This window comes from Tetrahymena thermophila, assembly GCF_000189635.1.
Source record: "Tetrahymena thermophila SB210 genomic scaffold scf_8254659, whole genome shotgun sequence".
In the NCBI taxonomy this organism is placed as follows: domain Eukaryota; phylum Ciliophora; class Oligohymenophorea; order Hymenostomatida; family Tetrahymenidae; genus Tetrahymena; species Tetrahymena thermophila.
This window is the reverse complement of record NW_002476426.1, coordinates 1,197,143-1,222,106: the sequence shown is the minus strand read 5'-3', so window position 1 is coordinate 1,222,106 and position 24,964 is coordinate 1,197,143. Positions and strand designations below refer to the sequence as shown.

The 24,964-nt window shown below is 24.1% G+C and overlaps 5 protein-coding genes across 5 annotated transcripts; 2 read left to right on the top strand and 3 right to left on the bottom strand. All coding sequences in view use genetic code 6, as the record gives it.

Annotated features, from left to right (window-relative positions):
• Nucleotides 1–365: 365 nt before the first annotated feature.
• Nucleotides 366–2,813, top strand: TTHERM_00051900 (hypothetical protein; the record flags this gene model as incomplete). Its single annotated transcript, XM_001014887.3, has 1 exon — nucleotides 366–2,813. The coding sequence occupies one exon, from the start codon at nucleotides 366–368 to the stop codon at nucleotides 2,811–2,813; it is 2,448 nt and encodes an 815-aa protein (XP_001014887.1).
• Nucleotides 2,814–4,512: 1,699 nt separating this feature from the next.
• On the top strand, nucleotides 4,513–7,728 carry TTHERM_00051890 (calpain family cysteine protease; the record flags this gene model as incomplete). Its single annotated transcript, XM_001014886.3, has 5 exons — nucleotides 4,513–4,515; nucleotides 4,607–4,761; nucleotides 4,898–6,612; nucleotides 6,840–7,026; nucleotides 7,263–7,728. The coding sequence occupies 5 exons, from the start codon at nucleotides 4,513–4,515 to the stop codon at nucleotides 7,726–7,728; spliced, it is 2,526 nt and encodes an 841-aa protein (XP_001014886.3).
• Nucleotides 7,729–8,638: 910 nt separating this feature from the next.
• On the bottom strand, nucleotides 8,639–8,968 carry TTHERM_00051880 (cytochrome b5-like heme/steroid-binding domain protein; the record flags this gene model as incomplete). The annotated part of the gene is made up of 1 exon (XM_001014885.1): nucleotides 8,639–8,968. One exon carries the CDS (start codon nucleotides 8,966–8,968, stop codon nucleotides 8,639–8,641), a length of 330 nt encoding a protein of 109 aa, XP_001014885.1.
• Nucleotides 8,969–11,017: 2,049 nt separating this feature from the next.
• TTHERM_00051870 (Myb-like DNA-binding domain, shaqkyf class protein) lies at nucleotides 11,018–12,168 on the bottom strand (the record flags this gene model as incomplete). Its single annotated transcript, XM_001014884.2, has 4 exons — nucleotides 11,927–12,168; nucleotides 11,611–11,822; nucleotides 11,403–11,504; nucleotides 11,018–11,337 (listed from the first exon to the last, which is right to left on the bottom strand). The coding sequence occupies exons 1-4, from the start codon at nucleotides 12,100–12,102 to the stop codon at nucleotides 11,018–11,020; spliced, it is 810 nt and encodes a 269-aa protein (XP_001014884.2). The 5' UTR covers nucleotides 12,103–12,168.
• Nucleotides 12,169–12,448: 280 nt separating this feature from the next.
• On the bottom strand, nucleotides 12,449–24,910 carry TTHERM_00051860 (MIR domain protein; the record flags this gene model as incomplete). The annotated part of the gene is made up of 27 exons (XM_001014883.3): nucleotides 12,449–12,562; nucleotides 12,649–12,852; nucleotides 12,911–13,056; nucleotides 13,140–13,565; nucleotides 13,622–13,984; nucleotides 14,045–15,079; nucleotides 15,139–15,426; nucleotides 15,488–16,114; nucleotides 16,216–17,042; nucleotides 17,104–17,588; nucleotides 17,651–17,746; nucleotides 17,805–18,102; nucleotides 18,169–18,393; nucleotides 18,452–18,846; nucleotides 18,899–19,368; nucleotides 19,430–20,155; nucleotides 20,211–20,562; nucleotides 20,620–21,212; nucleotides 21,279–21,462; nucleotides 21,522–21,692; nucleotides 21,752–21,870; nucleotides 21,945–22,164; nucleotides 22,223–23,077; nucleotides 23,131–23,221; nucleotides 23,352–23,618; nucleotides 23,759–23,948; nucleotides 24,364–24,910. 27 exons carry the CDS (start codon nucleotides 24,908–24,910, stop codon nucleotides 12,449–12,451), a joined length of 10,314 nt encoding a protein of 3,437 aa, XP_001014883.2.
• Between the last annotated feature and the right edge of the window lie 54 nt (nucleotides 24,911–24,964).

Sequence of the window (24,964 nt, the reverse complement as noted above, 5' to 3'; positions counted from 1 at the left end):
TAAATTGAAAATAAAGAAATAAATAAAATATAATGATAAATTTAACAATATTAGGTTTTTATACTCGCTGATTCATTCATTTCTCATGAATATAAAATTTATAAAAATATGAAGAGTGAGTTAATTAAGCTTAAAAATATATTAAAATCAACCATGATTTATTTGTAGGGTTAGTAATAATAATTGGAAATATAGTTGTTAAGAGCAAACAAATTATTAATATTTTGCAAAAATTAATTAAGATATTTCAATCAAATTGGTTTAGAATTAATTAATTTTTATATTCATTTTGAAGACTATTAGTTAGAATTCAGATATCAAAATAAATTATTCAAAATTTAGAGTTTAACTAAACAATAGCTATAATGAGCATTGAAGATGAGTAGTATGATAGAGAAAATTATTCATTGATTATAATTAATTTTCTTGACACAGATTTAGAAGATAATTCAAAAGCAGTAGCATTGATATACTTAAACGGTGAATTAGATGATACAATTAAAATTAAAGGTTCAACGACTATATTTATTCATAAATAAGATATTCTGACTTTTGAAATCAAAGATATGTCACCTCCTTAAACAATAGGTGTACTAGATATAGCAACTTTATAGCTTCTCTAAGAAAATGAAAGGCTTTTCTAAAAGTGGCTTCCTAGCATTTATAATTAAAAAATGCACAAATTTCTCTTTGAATTTGAAATTCAAAAGATGGGAACTTTAAGCTCAAGCAAAATTTTAAGAAATCAAAATTAGGTAAATGAAGTAGAGTCAGGTTAATAACCAAATAGAAATAGTTAGCTTTAATCTTAGCTATCAGGGAGCGATAAGTATATCCCTTGCATTCAATCTACATAGCTAAATAATGGAAATTAATAAGTAATTAACAAATCAGAAGATTCAAGTAAAATGTAAAACTAATCTCCTGTAAAGTAAACTGCAAATCAAGAATATCAAAAATATTTAGATAATGAAATTAGTCAAAATAAACAGACTAAAAGCTAATCTCATGAAGCTTAGACTTCATAGAAAAATGGTGAGGATAATAGTTAACAATAGAAAGAAATCTTTACAATTTCCCCTATTAAAGTGATTGAAGACTAAGACATAAAAAAAAATGGTTATACATTCCAAAAATTTAAATAAAATAACTAGCTGACCTTAAATGATGGTTAAGTTGACTCCTCTTTAATTAATAGCAATGGAGATAATCTTATAATTCAATCTAGTTAGCTAAATAAAAATCAAATTTCACCAAATGGCCCTTCTTAAGCTATCTTTATGACTGAATCAAATGAGATTTATGATGTTTTAGAAGATGAGCTTGTTAAACTTGCTAAAAAAATTTAGAATAAAAGCTTTAATTCTCTTATTGAAAAGCGTCGCTCATAATACCTAGAACTTAAAAATTTATTGTAAGAAATATCGGAATAGTTTGAAGCTCTTAAAAAACATCCTTGCAGAGGATGCGAAAAGAAATATATCCCATCCATTTAAAAGGGAATTTAAAAGCTGTATTCAGGATATAAACAATTAATGAGTTAAATATCTTAATCATAATAAATTCAGAATAGTCAGTAACTACAGTAATAGTAATCACAAAGGCATTAAATGCCTGTTTAAGAATTTATTCAATCATTAAGCGCATCAAAAAAAGGAATTGCTTAAGTTTAAGCGAAATAAAACACTTAGAGATCTAAAAGCCCTATAACAACAAGGAGCTTGTAAGTACCGTAATAGGGAGTCTCAGGCAGTAATGGGAAATAAAATAAATATATAGAATAATAACAAAATGTTAGCAATTAATAATTAAGTAAATAAACCACAACTTATCAAATGAGTCCTAATAACTCTAGAAAATTAGATAAAGTTAAAGAGGAAGAAGCAAAGACTCATAATTTATAAGTGAATTCAGACTACATTAGAAATTAATTGGAAACATAATTTAAAAGAACTCACGAATTAGAAGTTGAGAACAAGCAATTAAAGCTTCGTAATTTTATTTTAGAGGGAGACTTAAAAAATTTATTGAAAAGGATATAATAAGAGAAATTAACCTTTTCAAGTCGTGCAACTTTCAAATTGTAAGAGTTCAGATAAATTTTTGAGTATTTTCACTCCCTAAGATTAGAAAGAGAGTCTTTACTTGATGAAATTCACCAACTCTAAGATGAGTTGAAAATAGGATAGTAAGGTGATAAAAAGAAGAATAGCTTTAATACAAATAACCACAAGTAAAATAATACATAATTGAAGAGTATTTAATAGACGATGAATGAATATGCTAAATACAAATAAGATACTTTATAAGCTGTATAGCAAGAAGAACAAAGAATAGAAAACGAAGGTAGAAGCTATCGTTATCCTTCTTCCTTTTCACAACAATATACCTATCCAAATCACTAATCAAATTCTCTTTCTCCAAAGCTAAGAGATAACTACAGCAATTAAATAACTTAGCAATATGGGATTGATGAATTATCTTAATTAAATTAGGATAAATACCCATCATATAAATATGAAGACTAAACCTTTTAGAATGGAGGTTTATATTAAAAAAATGATATTTCAAATATCCTAAAGACATCATAAAATTCTTATCCATAGTACAATAGGGATAATTCAGGGTAAAAGCATATTTCAAAGAGCATTAGAGAAAATAACTCTCCTTCATAACAAGGAGGAGCATATGATACAAGATCCAAAGAAAACGGTCCATCTTCATCTGGAAGTACTAGAAGTGAAATACATCATTTATTAAATCAGAGAAAAAATGTAATAAACGAGTTACTTGAGAAAATAGGAGAAATATGAATAGATATATGAATTATTTTGTAAATAAATTAATATTAAATATATAATGTTATCTATATAAACAATTTTCATGCGTATACATAATATGGGTAGCTAGCTGCAATACTTGTTTTGCAAATATATTAGACTTTAGAACCTTTTTCGAAAACAAATTAATCTATTAACTGTAATTTAAAATGTGATTTTATTTGAAATAGATAAATTAGATTTAATTAGAAACTTAATTCAAATTAATTAGCTTAATCAGAAGATAAAGTAAAACCAAATAATATAAGATCTAAAAATATATTTAACATATTAAAAATTTTAATTTAGGTCTATCTAATTTTTGATTTATCTATCCTATTAATCTATTTTTACATGTTGGTTGCTTATCATTTTAAAATTAATTTCATCTTTTAAAATTAGTCTTATTGTTAATATTATATTTATTATTTTCAATAATTTTAAAAAGATGCTATTTATGGTAATATTCTCTGTACATTACTCTAAATTAGAGTTTTGAAAAATTTATTTTCTATCGTTCTTGATTGTTTTGAAAATTCTGTTAATAAATAATTTACCACTTATTTGTAAAAATTTTTGATAGAAATTTAATTACTCTGCTATTGTGTAACATAAATAGAAGTAGGTAACTTAGATAAAACACCTTATTCAAAAATTCTTAATAAAATGCACTTTATTTTGTAATATTTTTCTTATCTTAAAAAGATATTTTTTTATCTTAATAATTTGTATATGACGTGAAGCAATAAAATTATATAGATTGTCTATTTTAAATTTAAACTTCAAAAAATTATTTATTTAAATATGAATTTAAATATGATTTAGAACATGAAAATTAATCTATTAAGAAAATGTTCTAAGCAAAATTGTTTGAAATAGACTTAATTTTTATGAGTCTATATAATATGACCGATTAATATAATCTTTGTAAAAAAAAGACAGTAATATTTTGACGAGAAAGTACTTAAAACCTTTTATATATATCTTAATGAAGCAATTTGCATTTCTAAATAATATCAATTTAACTTATCTTATTATTAATTGATATTTTTAATAAATTTCAAAGGATTTATCAGAAAGAAATATCTAATAGCCGCAGTTTTATTAATCTTGCATATTACCTTATTTAAACACAATTAATATATTAATTCATAACGATCAAACAATTTGATTGATTAAAATCTGCTTGAATATTTTATGTATTTTCTATTGAAGCTATTTGTTTCCTTTTCAGATTTGCTCGTAAACTTTTAAATACAAATCTTTAATTATACTTATCTAATTTTTGCTTGTATAAATTTCGAATGAAACCTATTTAAAAATAAAATATTACAATTTAACGAATAAAATAATAGAATCACAAAACTATTATAAAAAATTCTGATATTTAATTCTTTTATTTATATTTATATTCTTTTATCAATGGTAATATTTTTTGATCAAAATGCACCTGATTAGTTTACATTACTTAAATTATGTAATCTAATTATTAAAAAGAAAACGTCAATATTTTTTCTTCTATTTTTTTTTCAAAAAGGATTATTAAAATCATAATTTTACCAGATATTTTATAATTAAAAAAATAATAATAAATCTTACTTTTTCATAAAATTGGTATTTGAACAAAATCAACATATTATAAGTATAAAAAGGAAGGATAATATTATAATAGCCAATTATTTAATATTTAAATATGGTAAAAAACTTTACTTATATATTAGATTTCTTTCAATATTTAATTCACGCTTAAAAAGTGTTTAAATATTAAACATTTTTTCAATTTTTAGAGCAGCAATTTTTTTGAAGTCAATGATCTCCTTAAAGGTTTTGGAATACAGCCATTGAATATAGAACAAATAGGATTTGGAAACAATCCAGCAATAAATTTAGCAGATAAAGCTCCTGTTAGTAAACCAATCAGCATCCCCTAAACTCAGTAAAAGTAAAAAAAGAAAGAAATTTCATTTATATAATTCGTTAAACATAAATATTAACTCCTCATTCAATCATTTATAATTAAAAATATAAAATTGTAAAAATAAATGGAATATTAATCAATTTATCACATAAAAATAAAGGGCCTACGAATTTAACACTCCTAAAGCTGATTATAGTAGCCCATACTTTTAAGTAGGTAATATTAATTTAGGTAAAGATGGTAAAGTTAGAGCTGAATCAAGCAATAAGTATTAACCTACATCTCATGGAACTTCAAAATTTGCAGATGATTTGTCTGCAAAATATAAATATAACCCAGCTCCTGTTCCAACCTAAACCAAAGACTCTTTAGTCTATAACCCTAATAAATTGTCAAATTTAGGAACTAATCTTCAGTATCCAGCTACTAAATTATCTAATATTGGTTTAGGGTCCCATTCAAATACTGCACTACCTAATTATACAAAAGATAGCTATCTAAATGCAAAGTCACCTTCTAATATTAGCAGACCTTCCGATAGCTACCTACAACCTAGTAATTTCGCTAAATATGATACAACATCACCTCTTAATACACCTAATATTCCATTGGTTTAGTAGCCTTCTTATAACCAAGATGTGAATAGAATAATTGCAGATATTAAAAGAAATTCAGGTTCTAGCACAGGCCCTAATACACCAATTTAGAAAGATTATTCATCACCTTCTAGTGTTCCTACTCCTTATAATTAATATACAGGAGCTGGATATTCCTCAAACCCTATCTCACCACATATCCAAAATGATATTTCTCCTTTAAACATAAAAGAGCCTATAAAAAAACCAGTTGATAATCTTCCTTACAATGTTTCATCTCCTTACTCTAATCCTTCTAATGTATCTAATCTTCCAAATCCCAACAAAGCCAGCAATTTCAGCAATTTTAATAACAACTACAATTACAACCAAACTCCTGTTACTACAAACGTTAATAACAATAATATGTTGAATTCTAGTCTTTTAAAGAGCTATATTTCCCCCTTTTAATCTTAGCATAGTAAAGTAAATAGACCTCGACTTGATTAAAAATATCAATCTGCATTGAAAATTTGCATGTAAACAAATTCAGAATTCAATGATTATGAATTCCCTGCTTCAGAAAAAAGTATTGCTCCACCTTAAAACTTAAATGAATATCGCAGCATTAAAACTTGGGTTCGTCCAAGAGTTATTTGGGGCAAAGAGGAGTTTGAATTATATTTCAAGATTATTGAACCTAATGATATTTAACAAGGATATTTAGGAGACTGCGCATTTTTATCAACAATAGCTGCAATAGCTGAAACACCTTCTCGTATTTAGAGAATTTTTATTAATGAATCTAAAAGCAAGTACGGCCTTTATGGATTAAACTTAGTTTGGAAAGGAGTTCCAGTTGAAGTAATAGTAGACGATCTTATTCCTGTTGACTCCAGGAATAAGCCTTATTTCTAATAATCAAAAGAAAAGGAATTATGGGCTTTCTTGATAGAAAAAGCTTGGGCTAAATTGCATAAAAATTATCATTAGCTTAATGGCTAATTAGTAAAAGAAAGTATGCACGATTTAACAGGTGCTCCAGTGAGAAACTTTGATCCTAGAAATTGTGATCCAAAAGTTCTTTGGGAAAAAATATTAAAGGCTAAGTCTTAAGATTTAAATAGAATCATCTGTGCAGGTACTTTGGGAGAAGATACAGGCGATGATAATGATCCATTAAAAAAGCATGGCTTAATTAGTGGACATGCGTATTCTTTAATTGGTGCATACGAAATTACCTTAAAAAGTGGCTATAAAGAAAAATTAGTAAAAATGAGAAACCCTTGGGGAAATTTTGGTAACAATTTAATTTTAAATTTGATACAATCAGTCATACACATATATATTCAGTTATTAATTTTCTATTCTAATAAAGCTATAGACATTAATATTTATTTGCTGCATAGTTTTTAATGAATCAAAAATTTTAAAACCCCTCAAACAAACAAATATGATTAGAAAATTTTTAAAAAATTCTACTTGATTTTTATTAACGAATTATATATTTTATTTATTTTAAAATAGAATGGAATAAAACATATGCTGACAAGGATTATTAATGGCAAAATGTTACTGAAGAAGACAAAAGAAGAATGGAATATTTAAATGAAGATGATGGTACATTTTTCATGAAATTCGATACTTTTAGGCAATACTACGACTCTGTAGATATTTGCTACTACTATGATGATTACAACTATTTTGGTGTTAAGTAAGCAATTAAACAAAACTATTTTTTTTTTAGTTTGTAAAGCTTATTGGTTAGCGTGTATTTTTAAAATATCAAAAGAGTTTATTCAATAAAAATAATAAATTTTATTAGTGTTTTAAATTAAATTTTTGTAAACCAAAAATGCTTTGAAATAGACTTTTTTGAATATCCAACAGTCTAAAATAAAATAAATTCATTTATATATTATTTAAATAAAATAATTAATTAATTAATAGATGTCGCTCAAAATGCAACGAAGCCAAATACTTTAGAGTAGACTTGAAAAAAGACGCATATTGCTTCTTTTTTGTTAGTCAGCTCTCTATTAGATGCTTTGATGAAGATTATTAGTTTGTAAATCCTAAAGACTAAGGCCATTACTCTGAAACAAAAATTTGTGTTGCAGATTCTAATGGAAACATAATACATAAAATCAAAGGTAAAAAAAGAGATTTATTTTCTCCTAAGTATGTAGACAATGAAGATCGTTAAAGATTTAAAGCTGGAACTTACTATGTTTTTGTTTAAGTTTAATGGTAAAGAGGAGCAACCCATAGTTTTGGTGTTGGGTGTTACACAAAGGAAGCCGACATAAAGCAAGTCACTTAGTATGATGCAAAGTGTTTAACATCTTTTACTGACAAATGGTCTACTTAAGAGCTGTATGATAATGATATTGAAAAGGTCTATGGTAGAGTTTGATAAAAAATTATAAAAAATGAAAATTAAAAAATGTAAATATCTCTTTACTAAGATAAACAAACTAATAAACTAATTAACTTATCTACTAATAAAAACAAATATTTTATATTAATAACTAAAACAATGCACTTGTAAATAATTTATGTTAAGTTTTTACTACATTAAGATTTGTAGCATATGTACTCATAATATTTTATTAAATCTAAGAAATATTTAACATTTAATTTGTATAAAATAAATAGTTTTTATTCTTAAGTTTTAAATAACAAATTGATTTATATTAAATTTTATCAAAAATATTTGATAAAAAAACAATTATTTATTTATATTCAAATTAATTAATTATTTTATTATTGCAAAAATGAAAAGAAGCTTGTGTAAATTTAAGTTATTTTATTTTTATTATTTATTTTTTTATTTTCTATTTTTTACATTCTCTATTATGGTTTAAAAAAAATTCATTATACTTGTTGACATTTCATTAAAATAGGTAAAAGGTGTATTTAACTTAAAAAAATATTTTTTTGCTAAGTTTAATGATCTATCTTAAAGATTGTTATGAGAAGTTTTTCTTTTAAAGCATCTCAATACTATTATAAAATTTTAATATTAATTTTTTGTTTTAATAAAATTAATCTTTTCATTTACTACTACATTAAAGACGACTAAAAAAGTAATTTAATAGATCAAATTGTTTGAGCAATAATTGTAATAATATATAAAACATAAATATTTAAACTTTGAAAACAAAATTTTAACACATTCAATGAATGGAATTATTTAATAAAATATATTGTAAATTATTTTATGCTTTTATAGTAAAGAAATTTATCTACAAAAAGCAAATTAAACTTTTCTTTATATTTTGAGTATTTTTTATAAGTTATGATTCTTCATTATCAGATTATTTTCATTTAGCTAATCTTCCTACACAAAGAGTTTTAAGTTTTTCTTTTGCTCTTTATGAATGCTTTAAGGCTTCAAAATCATCAGACCCGTCTTAACCAGCTTTTGCAAATATAATCTTTGAACCACCTGGATGAGCATGCTGATATTAGGTTATGTCAAAAACTAAACCATTAATAATAATCCAGGCATCTGTAGGCTAATTATGCTATGCTACTTATTCGAGGGTGTATTAAGGTAGCGATAATATTTAATCTTTAATATTTTTCTCCATGGGTTTCTAGAATCCATTAGGATCTAAGGTATTATTAGATTTGCTATTTTCTTGTCCCATTCTAGTTTTTCTTTTTATAAATATGCTTTTAGTTTTGGTTGAATTATATCCTTTTTAGATGAATTTTTTGGTTAATTTTATTATTAAAAAATTGAATTCGTAAATTTTTAAAAAAATTAAACATGTTCCTTTAAATTTCCAGAGAATATTTTCTGAAGGAATCGATGAAAAATTGTTAGTAAGGAATTTAATTTTAGTTTTCATTTCATAAATTCATATATATTTTGTAATAGATAATTAATCTATTTATAACGTATTTAAGATAGATAAAAAGAAGAAAATTAAAATCTAAAACTAAAGTATCTTCATATATTTATTCTTATTTTTATTTTTGGATATTTTAGGTGAATTAAATTATTTAAAATACAAATATTTACAAAAATTCAATATATTTAATATTTATTTAAATAATATTATAAAGAAAATTATAACTACTGTCAGTATTAATTTATAAGTTTCTCTTTAAAAAAGGTAAGTTTTTATTAAGGTGTAAAAATTTCTGAAAAATTTTTTTTTATTAAATTTTAATTAGAAAGTGAGAATTTATTAATTTGAAATATTTTTTCATAATTTTTTGATATTTTAATGATTATTTTGATATTTAAAAATAAATTAATTTTGAATTAAGAGATAGTTTAGAAGAAAATTATTAGAATAGTAGATAGTTTGGTAATCTAGAATTTATAATACTCTCTATAAAATTTTTTCTAAATATTGCTGAAGAAAGGAAAGAAAAAAATTATATCATGAATGACTAAAGAAGATGAAGGTGTAATTTATGTATACTTGAAAAGTGAAAGCTATCTCAAAAAATAGTATGAAATACTCATTTTTTTTAATGAGATTTTTAAGGTAAGGGTATTTTAAATTTAAGGTGATAAAAAAGTAAAATCGTATTTAAAAGTAGACGTCTTACATTATTATAATGGTGGTATATTATACAATATTAAAGATAGAAAAAGTATTAATTCAGGTGACATTATCATGACTTAAAATGGTTAATTAAATCTTTATCAAAATAGGTAAGATATTTAACAATAGATAAATAGAAAACTATAATTTTAAAACATAAGTAAATAGATTAATTAATAAAAAAAATTATGTTTTTTAAAATTAAATTCATTCATTATGACTAATTAAATAAGAATTTAATTCAGAAATTAATTTTAGAATTTAAATTTATTTTTCTTAGATACCTAGAAATTAAATCCAGCTATTAAAATAAATAGTCTTTGAATTATAATGTTTATTAGTTTTTGTTTTATAAATTGATTTTTTAGCATTAATTTAATACAACTACTTAGCATTAAAAAATAACCAATTAATTAAAAAAAGTCATTAAAAAATTAAATATTTTATTCAAGAAATTTTAAATTATGAAAAATCTTGTTTATAGATTAAATTAATAATAAAATTTTTTTAAAAAAATACTTATGATAAAGACACATCGAAATTTTTAATTTAAAAATATTTATACGATTTACCTCAATCTTCTAGAGATAAACTATAAACATAAAGCTAATTAGCCTCTATACAATGTAAAAGCTAAAGAATACCAATACAACTTTTTTAATGTTATTTTTAAAGTAATCAATATAGATCCTTAAATAATTTTACTTTATAAAAAAAGTAATAGAAAGATTCTTAAATTCAATTATTTATCTCAAAACAATATTTTTAAACTTAACAAAATATTTTGTTTTAATAATTTTTATTTTTATAGATAATTTCTAATTATCACCAAATGATTTATTTATATGGTTTTAGTAGAATCTAAAATAAATTTAAATAACATAAAATTCATAAATAGGGATTCTAAATGAGCATAAAAATATTTAATTAACTTTAATAAAAAAAAAGACTTAATTAATTATTAAAAAAACCAGAAAATGATATTTATCCTTATTAACTACATAACATTATTTATAAGCATTTAGAACAATTTTATATTTATATTTATTTATTTTTGAATAATCTAACACATTTTATTAAACACTTATTTTAATCTTTTTAACATAGTACTTATCAAAAGTATTTTCAATATATCTTTCAATCATTATTTTTTAAATTATTTTTTAAGTTTTATTCTTGATTAACTTAGATTTTTTATTCTTAATTAACATCAAATAATAAATTATTTTATTATTAGTTTTTTTGATTTTTTTTTATCTTTTATAAATTACTCGAAATGTTTTCTCCTACAATATGCTAGACTTCCTCATTACTTCTGTTTTTTTCATTTGAATTATTTATATCTGACTATTGTTGAAGTTTTCCTTCCTTTTCTAATCTTTTAAAATATTTTTACATATGTGATCTTACTTGTATTGGTTTTTTTGTTCCAATATATTCTGAGATCTTTTTTAAATCTGTTTTAGATTAATTTTGATTTACAGTTTTTTAATTTAATTAATTCAAATTGTAATAAAAATACCTTTTTTGCCAAATTTTTAAAGTGCTTCTTTGAATTGAGCTTTTTCTTATTCTGTCCAATACACTTTTTGGACTTTATTTTTCTCTTATTTTTTTTCTATTTCTTTATATTTAATGAAATATTGAAAAGAATTTTAGCAATTTTGAAAAAAAAGCACAAACTAGTTATTAAAAAAAAAGGGTTTATTGAGCCAAAGAAAATATTTTACATTTTTTAACAGGTAGATTACTCAAGTAGTAGTCCAGATAATAATTTTAATCTATATTTTTGTTGATATTTGCTTAATAAAGCTCTTAGTATTACTTAATTTGTATTTCAGATAATATTTCGCGGTTTTCATAAATAGTTTATCGCATTTTATGATTTTTATCAGCATTTTCCATCATTCCAATCATTCTAAACACTAATTTATCTAAACACCTATTTTAAAATAATATTTTAAAAATTATATCATCCATTTTTGCATTTAAAATAAACACTAATTTAGATTTTATGAAATAACTTAATTATAAATCATGAAATACTCTAATGCTTATTCATAATTCTCATGGCACTAAGATATGTACGCTTAACTGATAAGTCTATTGTTATCATTTAAATAATCAGTAATTTTTTAAGAGATGGATTAGTTTGCTTAGCTTTAATTCTACTGTTGCAAACTTGAAATTTACTAAATATTTGGGTTATTAATTTATCTCATTATTTTTGAAATATACAATTTATTAGAATATAAATTCTGCTTCTTTATATTGAAATTTGCTTTAGATTTAATCCCACATAAAAAATTTATAAATAAGTAAATGATAAAAATGTTTTACAACAAAAATACTTTAATCTGGCTGGATTTAATATGACAAAAAAATATTTAAAGTTTGACCTATAATTTTTTTAAGTTGTAATAGTATTTATTTAAATAAATTATAAAAAATTAGATAAATTTATTTTTGAAGTCAATTTAAATTGTATTTAATTTTAATTATTATATACACACATCAAAATATTTATATTTTCAAAGATAATTAATATATTAAATGTAGGATTAAAGTTCAATCTATATATTCATACTACTCGTCATCATCAGGTTATAAAGTTATAACCTATTCTATCTTCGAATCAAATTTCATTTAGGTATCTTTAAGCTTATCATTAATATCCTTGATCTATTTAGTATTTTTATGATTAATTAAATTTTAACACAAAAAATTAAAAAATGAAATTCTTAGAATAAAAAATGTATATCAATTACATTTTCAATGACCTAACTGTGAATCTGTCTAAGTTCCTCATCTTCTTTTCTTTGCACAGACCAAGTTTTATTTACAGGGAACCAACCTAAATCACTCTCCTAAATTTTATTGATCACATATGATTCATCTCCATTGTATTCTGTATTATCTTTGGATTCTAAGTATGCTCTATAATATATGTAGTTCCACATGTAATGTTCGTACTTTTTTAATTTATTATATTTTGTTGAATTATAAAATTGTGATAAAATACAATTATACCTTAATATGATACATATATCCTTTTTTCTCCTAAGCTTTATCTAAAATTTCTCTATGAATACCACAAACAAAGCAGTAGAATTACTCATCTTCTTCTCTACTAGACATGTCATCTTTTAGAGATTTAAATTTATCAACGATAATACCTGAATGAATAAAAAATATTTTTTTATATTAATTTGCATAAACAAAACAAATAAATAAATAAATTATTTGTTTCAGTCAGTACCTTTCAAGATATTAATTAGAATGAATAATAAGACTATATTTGTGATAGTATCATAAACGAATCTTGAGAAATAAACTCCTGTGTATTGTTCGAGTGTACCATTAGGACTAGTAGAACTAAGATTTGTTAAAGTAGGTGGACTTGCAGCAGCTGCATAATTCAATAAACTATTTGGTTCCCACATACTCGTTCCAACACCACCATTTTACTTAAATGTCCAATCAAAAACAGTAATAAAACATCTCCACAGTGTTTCACACCTGTTATCTTTGAAGTGATCATTGAAATAAATGTAAGCGATTAATGAAAAATAATATTAGAAGATAATGAATAAAATCAGTAGCAAAAAGATTTCTCCTTTTGGTATCCAAACTGCAGCAACTACATTTTTTAATACTTTTGTTCTCAACAAGTCAGTTAAACAACCTTATAAAATAAAATATATTAATCAAGGGGTAACTTTTTATTAATTAATAAAATACCAGCAAATAAAAACGGGTGAATTGTAAGACCAAAAATGACAACTGCCATGTTAAAAGTGTAATAAACGATTTCATAGTCATAAAGCATAATAATGACACTCTTTAAGGCATTAAGAACAAAGAGCATAATTTTATTAATTAGATCAAAAAAATGAGAAGATAGTGCGCCAACTAATTTAAGTGGCATTACACCCTTATCTTTCTTCTTTTTGTCTTTTTTCTCCTTTGTAGTATACAATAAATAGTATTATTCCCAAATATCACCTATCAAAATAGGTGCTTTTTTCATTAAGAATACAGCCACGACAATAGAATAAAATATGATAGTAACTGTACCAAGCGAAATTATATAGTTTTCAGTATCTAATAAAGGTTATTAATTAATTAAAATTCTAAAAATGAAAGAATAAAAAATAGTTTTACTTGTTTAACTCTTAATGTAGAAAAGTCTAGGATCAAACAATCTCTCAGTTTTAAGTTGATTTGAATCTGCTTTTTATTCATCAGTTGCAAAGAATTAACTATAACTGAATAAAATAATGATGTTAATTGCACTAGCAAAGAAGAAGGCTATTTTTTCCCATAAACGTACATGAGATGCTAAAAAACCAAGAGCTTTATTATTTTAAAAGAGTAAGCGCAATCTTTCTTCATGTTTCATGATCTTTATCATAAAATCAGATTTATCCATCAATGCAGATAATTAGGTCTTGACAGATGTACGTGGCACATGCTCACGGAAATCCTCATTAATTTCTTCTGGCAACATTTTGCAGAATGGCAAAATAGGGAAGTAAATAAATTAAAGTTATTAATCACGGACTATTTCAATTCTTCCAACTTACTCTTTGAAAAACTTGATTGCATTCTTTTTTGTTTCTTTATTTTCTATTTCAATAAGTTATTTTTATTGCTCTTCTATCATTCTTTTATCACCAAGTGTTGTAGCTTTTTTATACATGTCCTTCAAAGCTCCAACACCTAATCCGATAAATGCTTATCCAACCTTCGTAAGATCCATCAAAAAATTATTTTTTAATAATCCTTTTAGACCGCCTTCTTCCTCCTCTTTAGCAAATTCATCGAAGAATTCTTTAATTTCATCATCTTCTTCATCAAGGCCTTTTTTGTTTTCTAAGAAAAGATTCACTAAAATATATAAGTTAAAACCATTTTCTATGATAAGCTCAGAGTATTCTTCTGGTTTTTTAGGATCAATATCTTCATCTGCTCTATTAAAGATTGACTAAACATAATCTTTTTCGTATTTTTGATATAGTTGGTAGATTCTTGACAAGTTATTTGTAAGTATATTCAAAGGGATAGATCTCACAATCTTAGTTACAAACTCTTTTGAATTGATATTACATTCAAGCAAACTAACTATAGTTATTAAGCATTTATTTTTTAAACGTGCTAATTTTCCTAAGTGGAGAGGGAAATCGTCTTATGGTAGTTCTTAATAAGTAAAAATTTTCTTAACAACTTTGAATGAATTAAAAATTAAAATAAATTACCATCTCTATCTGTATTTAAAAATCCAGAAACATTATTTTCAACATCTACTTTCTTGACAGATTTTTCTTTAAGAGTCAAGTTTTTACTTTATCTGTCACCCTTAGAATCAACTTAACCTGATTTTTTCATCAGCTATGATGCATTATTTTGTTTTTCGCTTTTCTCTAAAAACTTTTATTATCTTAATTCTTAAGCATCCAAAATTTTTTTGTCTCCACTCAGAATCAAGACTGCATAATCTAAAAATTTACTACTAATTATGCATTATTAGTTTCCATGGCAAGGTCCTATATTAATATATTTAAAAATACATTCTTCATATAATAGCTTTATAAAAAGAAATTTTACCTTGAATAAATTCAGTTAATGTATCGAAGCACTGAATAACGGTTTCATAGTTTTCATTGTGTATTTTGTAAGTTGATAATAATTTTATGATTTAAAGAATAAAGTTGTATGATTTTTTGTTTGTTTTTTAATCCCTCATTAAATTTTGTAAATTATTGTTGTGTCCTTCACAAAATAATTGTAATAGTCTTAATATTCTCAATATGATTTTATCTGATTTTTTGCCAACAATGTATTTTTAGCCTGTAGTTTCTTACATAACTTAATCATTTAAAATATTATAAATCTTATAAAAGAACTTTTCAGAAAATTCAGAATATAAACTGGAGTAAAAGAATTCATAGACTGTCCTCTAAACAGTTTAATTACCACCATCAAGAATTAGAATAAGGAATTTTATAATATAATAAAGTAAATCATTATCAACTGTCATTTAATCACTAGAAATTAAAAGAAGGCAAATCTTTGTAGCATTTAGTTTATCCAGCATAATTTGCCTTTCAAATTATACTTTTTGTTACTCTTCATCATCTTCATCCTCCAGTTTAAGAATATTTGAGAGTGATTTTATTGTAAAAATGATGTCATTTTTATCTGAGTGATTCTTCTCCCAAAATTCAATATAATCTTCACATAATAAAATTAAATTATTAGTGAAAAAATTAAATATTGTTTATTTACGATAAAATAATTTTAAAATAAATAAGATAAATTTGTAAAAGTTTTACTTAGGCATTTTGTTATCAAATCTTCAGAGTTTAAGAGTATGTCTTTTTAGTGATCTTTCAAATCTGCCATGAAAATATTTTGGACATTTAAGATGTTGTTAGAAAGCAGGCTCTTTTCATCTTCTAATTTTTCTTATATTTCTTCATTAATTTGAAGCAGTTCTTTTAGATTATCCCACTAATCTTTAATTTGCAGATTGAATAAAACTTAATCTGCTGGTTTCATAGAACTCAAGTGTTTGTTAAGATTAACAGTAAGCAGCTTATTATTGCTTAACCTATTTGAGTTAATTTTATCAATACCCTGCATATCTTCTTCAGCAATATTATTTTTCTGAATGGGATTAAAATTAATCATTTCTATATCCAAATTTTTTCCATTTTGATGTTATGAAGGTGAATTTTACAATTAAAGCAAAGGACTTCCTCTATCTCCATTTAATTTTTATTTGATAGCACTGCTACTGTTGTTATTATTAGTGTTAAAGTTACTTTATTTTTTCTTAAGCTTATCTCCTTCGAAGCTCATATCATCTTAATCTACTTATTTTGATCTGCTAGTAAGACTTCCTCCTCTTTTAGTATTATTCATATTAAAGGAGTTTTATCTCTTACTATTTAGAGAAGAGTAACTATCTAAACGGCTATTTTCTAATCTCGCTACAAATTGGCCCATTTCAGAATCCTTATTTTATATAAATCCATCTCCTTATTCCCTAGCAAAATTCAAAGTTTTTGGTATGGGAACTGAATAGAAATTACTAAGTCTAAAAAGATTTCTATATCTAACATCTTTAATGAAAATCGGTTCATATTCTTTGTGGAATCTTTTAATTAAAAAAATATTTATAATTTAAATTAAAAAAAGTAAGAAAGAAGGAAAGTTACTAATCAGCTTAACGGATATATTCAACAGTAAACTACTAGAATGAACTTTTAGAAAGAGCTAAGAAGTCTTACGATTCTGTTAGCTATATGTTTTATTCTCTTAAAAAGAGCTCTGAATAAATATTAATTAAAGGAATAATCCTATCTATAAGAATTATTTAAAACTTAATAGTATAAGGTCTTTCTTCTTTTAGTCTATCCGTGATTAATTAGATTAGTTATAATAAAACTTTACTTCCACGGAATTAGTTTTCGATATAATCTTTTTGACTCTTTGTCAAATAGTAAAGCAGTATTTTTAATATTTTTTTTTGTTTTTTATAAGAAGGTATCATTAAATGCTATTTTTCTTGCGATCTTTCATATTGGATGCTTTCTGTTTATGATTGATACAATTCTTGTAATAAATTATCAGCTGAAATAACTTTATTCATTTTCGAAATCAAAGAAATATCACTATCTTTATCTAATCCTTTAGATATCAACTATTGGTTAAGAAAATTAAAAATTTTATTAAATTTTGTTTTTTGAACAAATTTTTTTTTACTCTAATTAGAATTTCCTTGTAGCCTTTTATATCAGGTAATTCTGCAAAGAACTAATAGGTGTTTTCATCTTGATCTGAGTAGCTTTCAACAAAAGGCTGATTAAATTTAATTATATTTGATTAAATTTTATTATAATATAATTATTGAGATTACGTTGATCTTTTAAGCAATTCTATCATCAAATAGAATTTTTATAACCATAGATTGCATAATTTTGCTTTATTTATCATCTTTTTCAGTGACTGTTTCTATGATAATATCAAATATACTTAAAAACTATGTGTATTTTCCATGGTTAACAATAAATTCTGCTATGAATTTTAAATCCTCTGCCCTTAACTACGTGCAAATATTCACATTCCCTTAAATGATTTCTTGAATTAAAGGTAGCTGTCCAAAGTTAAAGTCTTAAAATTAAATAAGAATTTTAAATATCTTTTCAAAGAAAAGCCTATTTTCATAAAAAATATATTTGATTAGCTTGATTATAAAAAATAATATTAATATGTGTTTTTACTCTTAGTGAGCGCTATTATTTCTACAGAATAATACTAATATCTAATAGCAAAAGTTAATCATCTGAATGATTTGGCTTATTTTTTCATTTTTTTCTAATTGGTTATTAAAGAATATTTCTTTCTGACTATGAAATAGAATAGTAGCTCTTTCTATTAATTGTAAAATGGTATCATCTCCTGTAACATGTTTGAATATACTTTATCCTATCTTCATTTACTGTTATCTTTTTTTAATAAAAAAAAATAGAAATTAAAACATTATTAATAATTTAAATTATTTACTGCTCTTCTGAGTTTTGAATATCAGAAAAAGTCAATTAATTTATGATTTATTGTAAGCATTCTAAACATTGTGTCATTTTGATTTCACTCTCTTTATTTTATGAGATTTAGAGCCAAATTTAACTATTTTAGATAAGATTCTTAAGTTTACTCACTTACAAGCTAAGTGTATGGTAAGTTTTTTTACTTTCGTGAGTAAGTAATAGCTCTATTTTAGCTATGTTATTAATCAATTCTCCTTTTTAGTTGCAAACTCTTTTTAAGAGGTTCATAATTTCATTGCTCAAATTAGGATTATCTGCAAAGTAAAAGCTAATCAATAAAGTTTCCATAAAAGATCTTTCGAGAATTGCATCAAATGATTTAGGGGGTATCTTCTCTGTATAATTGACAAACTTTTGAAAAAAAATAAGGAGTTAAAATGAAGATTTGTATTTAAAAATTTACTTCTTCTTAATTTTCATATGGTTGACCAACCTCAAAAGGATCTTCGGGAAGAAGTGAAGATATATTTATCTTTTGCTGAGATTTTGGCTAATTAATTTTATTATGAATTTGAACCAAATTCTTTTTAAAGAAGCTGATAGTATTGTCTAAATAGAAATCTTATTAGATGTTTAGCATTTCTTAGAAAATTTAACAAATTTATATTTTAATTCCAGTTTCGTAATCTTCTTCTTAATCTTTTTTAAGCTCTTCCTTAGAAAGGTAAGTTTTATTGGTATATTTGTTTAAAACTTTTTTAAGGCCTTATATTTTCTTAAAAAGTGGATCAGTAACAATATCAGCGCTAATTTCATCTAAAGCAACAGCTTTCTTCTTTTATTCATTTTTTTTACCTTCCTTATTACCTCCTCCTGTAGCCAGATCAAATATGTCCTTAATACCTGTTAATCCCTATCCAATAAGGTTCATACCTATATTTTATTCATTTTATTAATTAAACTATCCAAACTAAAAAACAAGTTATTTTAATACCTCCTTGGAATACCTTTAAATTAATCATATCTGTAGGCTTCTTCACTTCATCTGTTCTTCTAACGATATTGAGATCTTACAAAGTTTCCTAGTAAAATTGATCGTATTCTAAAATCTTCACACAAATTCCTATTAATTTTTCTATTTCAGTTTTTGGTTTTGGCTCTTCCTTCTTTTTTAATGCTTCAACAAGCTTTGTTGGGATAAATGTTTTCATTGTCTTTTTTTTAAAATCTTCAACTGGGGCTTCCAATTCTTAATTGAAAATTCCAAACTTAAGCATCATCTTTAACATTTTAATAGCTTCATAAGTCATTGCATTAAAAATTTTATCTTGTGTGTCATGAGTAACCTTCTTCAGAAGCTCTTCCTTTTAAAGCAAAAACTTTAATAAATCACTCTTTAGTTTTTTTAGACAGTTGATTTCGTTTTAATCTTATTCATTCAAAGTTGTGAGTAATTCTTGGCCTTCAACTTTTTAAAGCAAACTTATTGCTTCTTAGTTGTTTTGGTTTAGCTTATTTACTTTGCTTGCTTGTGACATAATTTACAAATTTTACATTTCAATATTTCCATTCTAATGATTATTATGAGTTGATTCTTTATATGTTAAGCTAGCTACTCTTTTTCTCTCTGATTAGAATTTTTCAATATACAACTAATCAGCTTCCTAGTCAATAATTCTGATATAATTTGGTTTTATCTGAATAGTCCTAGGCTCCTTATCTATTCAAAAGAAATAAAAATAAAATTAAAAAAAAAATAATTTTTTATAACATACCCAAATAAATATAGTGAATAAGCTTGAGGAAAGCAGCTTTTACTTATTCATTTTTAATAAGCTCATTCTCAACTTGCTCTATAAGAGTCTTTAGAGGGAATATCTCCATGAAGTAATTGCAGCAATTATAGTTACGATTTAAACAAAGGTTCGAGAATAGATTGAGCTAATTCATCAAAAAATTATTGTTAGGATTTTCTTTTTCAGCATTTACTTTAATATTTTATCCTGATAATTTTTTCTTTGAATCAGGTTTTTCTTCTTCATCTGCAATTCCATCCTAATCATCAAATTCATATTCATCTTCATCAAGTTGCAAAAAATCTGCTATTTATAACTACTTCTCGTCAAACTAATTTTTGGTAAAAGTAATTTTTTTAATTAAAATTTAAAACTAAATTTTCTATACGTTGTCAAGAAGTTATATAGTCAAACAATCCCCTCCTTAAAGACAAAGTTAAAACAAAGGAGACTGAGAACTATTTTTGTATTTAATGATTAGATTACTAAATATAACTTCCTAATTATTAAAGATAGCTTTATCCATATATTTACAAAATTATGTAAGAAATTTAAGGATATCATTCTTTTTCTATCCTTAGTATGAAACTAATTTATTAATTATCATATTTAAATGAGATGTTTTTTCTTCGCCAGCACTTAAATGGCTTCCTGTCTACTTAACGTCGCTTGGTGAGGGAGACAATTATGGTGGAGCCATTCTACTTAATTTCCTTTATGTCTTTCTATGATAAATGGGAAGAGAAAATCTTTAAATAATCATCCTGTTCAATCTAAAGAATTTGATTAAGCTTTCACAAACAATATCTTGTGAGCCTACTTGCTTCTAAAATTCGCTCATATACTTAAAAAGATATTCTTAATTCTATTTATTGTCAAAGCACACGTTTTGGAATATCTTATAGATAAGAATGCTAATGCTGTATTTTTTTAAAATTAAGTCTTCCATCATTTTTGAAAGAGGTTTTTTGTTTGTCCCATCTAAAAATTTTAGTTTAAAAAATTAATTTATATTTAAAAAGCTATCTATTAATTTTATTTATTTACATTCTGAAGCTTAATATTAATGGACAGTATTATTGCTATTGTTTCTGTTAAACCCTTTCTCTTATTCTTATCTTATTCTTTCTGTTACATTTTCCATATTTAGAGCTTTTTGTAAATCTTCTCTTGGATATGTCTTAAACAGTAACAGGCATAAGATACCAATTACATGCTATTCTCTCAAAATCTTATTTTTTCACAAAAAATAAAAATTATTTGATAAGTTTTAATGAATGGTTGCTTTACATTAGAACGTTCAATGGAAGGTTTACCATATTCTTCTGTTACTGAAATGTTAGATGTTAATGTATTGCAGATAAATGCATCAATATCTTTAAGAACTTATTTTATTCTTGAAAACATATACTCATAGGTTGACCTATTTTTAGAAAACCTCTCAAGGATAGACTTCTTACCCTGTTAAAGTAATAAAAAAGTAAGAACAAAATATGCAAAAAATAAATTTCAAATAATACAATTCTGTTAATAAACTTTATAGATTCAGTAAGAATAGGAACACAACACAATAAGAAATTAATTTCCCAATTATCATCAAAGTTGGCTTTCTTCATTTTGAAAATATTGAATTGATTTTCTTTTAATTAATAAATAAAAAATTTTTAAACAATAAATGGCAAAAAATCAATTCAAGTAAATATTTCTTCTTACATGTTTAATTTATCTTCATTTAGCATTTATTTTCTTCTAAGAGTTTAAGCTAGTTTATTCCAATATATCCATCTATAGTTTTGCTTTTTAAGCAATAAAAGCTGTCTTTTGAAATATATTTTTGTTTTGAAAAAGTATTCAAGTTAGAGGATATAGCTTGCACAGCTACAAAATTAAACAAAGTCTATGGAGTTGGTCTTGAAGTAAGGACCATCTCAACCTGTTATTATTTAAATATATAAATGTTATTCAGTATTACTAATTCAAATAATTTTTACTTATCCATTCTTTTGTTGAAGAGATAGATACTTTCCTGTAGCAAAATGTCTTAGACGGTAATTTTACTTCCATTCTAAGAAACCACCAACTGCAAAGTACTCGCTTTCTATCTTCCATAGACCTTAAGTGTTCAAATTTTAAGATTTCTAATTTTTTTGATCTGTTTTGATTTCTTCATCATCCGAATCATTTTCTTCTAATTGATTTGCTTAAGCTTTTTCATTTTTGTATTAGGAAGGAATAGATCTAAATTTCTAGCCCTCTTCTTTCTTATCGAAATTGTTCATATCGTCCTGATTTTAATGAATTAAAGCCACTTCAGCATTATGAAAAATCTCATTTTCAAGTATTTCAATATTATTATCTAAATTTTCATCATAGTCTTCCTCATCTTCAAACTCATGGGAGTTGCTTAAACCACTTTATTACCTAGAAACTCTTGAACCGCTAACAGAATATGCAGCATTTTGATCTTCGACTTGCAGAGTGTTCATTTTTTAATAATTAGGAGTGAGGAATTCTTGTCCTTGAGTAAACTATTTTTGAATTTTTCCAACAGTACTTGATGATTTTTAATATTACTTATCATTAGCAGTATTATTTATATTGAGGTTATTTAAAGCCACAGGTGAAAAAGGTATTTATTAATTTTGAGTAGATTGAGGTTAATTTGCTTATTAGTTCTATTGGTTTGGGATAGCTTAGCTATTATTTAGCATAGACTTATTTTTATTTATGTTTACTTCAGAGGCATGGCTTTATAGATTGTTAGATTACTGTTAATCGTTATTTGAATAAATTATGTTTTTTATTCTTTGATAAATATTAACAGTCCTTGAAGTAGAAAATTGGTACTAATTATTTAATATTTGATTAATATATAAACACACCTTTATAACTTATTTACATGGTATTCTGATAAATTTAGCCAAATAGAATCACCAACATTCATATAATAAGATTTATCGGCCAGCTCAGGCTGCTAAAATATGTTAATTCTATAAATTTTAATTATTAAATTAACAAGATTTGTCAAGTAAAAATTCAAAAATAAATAAATAAATAATATTTAATATTTTAAGGTAAATAAATAATTTAGGTGAGAACTAATTTTATAAAAATATTTACCTCCATTTGCAAGTAGTTTCTAAATTTGCGTAAATTTTGCCATACGAAGACTCATCCTGGAGTACATTTATTTTATTGATTTCTTTTTGTCCTGCATAATCAGTAAATATGTAGGGTTTACGATTATGAATGGGCTTAGAACTTACTATGTAAAGATTATCTTTGTTAAATACTGCATTTGAGGTAGTTTGACGCTGATTTTAAAACATGAGACAAGGCATGAATTTAAATAAGCAATTTTGATCTGGAAAGTCGACAAATTTAAATCTGTTTGAAATATAAAAGATTTGTATTAATTCTATGAAAAAGGAAATTTGTGATATCGTTTACCACTTATTTTCTACTTTTATAATTGAATTAATAAATAATGAAATAAAAAAATAAAATTAAACATAAAAAAAATTTACATGTAGTTATCTTAGTTTGTATCATCAACTGAAAGATATTTCAGTGATGCTTTATGGACTAAGTGAAAAGAAGATGTTGAAAAAGAGACAGGAGTGCCTTTGAGTTTATTAAAACTTAAGATATTAGCACTAAATTCACCCTCTATATTCTATTGAAATGTTTGTATCTTTTGCTTACGTTCCTAAAGTTCTAATTGAGTTTTTTTTAAAAAAATAGATAGATAGTTAAATTAATAAATTCTTCAAAAGTATTTCATATGTGTATATAAAATAAATAGAAAAATAACTCGTCTGCGATATAAATTTTCAGTTAAGAAGCATTGTGAATAATTGAAATAGTTGAATTATTTACACTATTGCAGTAATTTAACTATAAAATTTTAAAAAAAGCAAGTATTTTTAAGTTTATTTTTAATCTAATTTTGCTATTCAATTTTATTTATACTTTAATACAATTATATTTAAATAATCTATTATTTATATATTTGTTTGTTTGCTTGCTTGCTCATTGGTTGATTGGTTAACTTTCTTTAATTGTTTCATTTACACAAAAACAAATTTAGACGTTTAAATATTTTAAATGTAATCAATATCAAATAAATTACTGTCATTTCCATGCTTCTTTTTAGACTCAGGAAAAACGAACTAATGAAGAAGTTGGTACTAGTATTTATATTCCATGGTGGGTAAAATCATAAAAACTGAGTTAAAAAAGTCGAGGTCACGTTATCCGCAAGCTGATTTAAACTCTTTTAATTTAATTGTTTTCGAAGAGAAGCCGTCTGAATAAATGTAACAATCTGTATATTCTGCTAATGAAATTGTAATTAATGAGCCATATTAAACTTGTATTGTTCTGTTTTAATATTTTTCATTCTTTAGTATCATATCCTCTTCATTTTCTTCGATTTCTTATTTTTCCTTTTTATAATCAAATCCAAGATCATTAAATGAAGTCCTCTAATCAATGACTTCATCTTATTTTGGCATTATAAACCCTGATATTGCTAGTTTATCTTTTAAAGGCTATTAGGATCTAAACATATTGGAATTTTCTTGTATTTAACCTTGGAAGCTACTGTTAGCTTATCCTACCTAGCTGTTATTTGCATCTAGGGTATTTACTTTTTTAAAAGTTTTTTATATATCCATTTTACTAATTTATTATCAGTTTAGGTGCAATTTTTAATGTGTATGTTACTATAG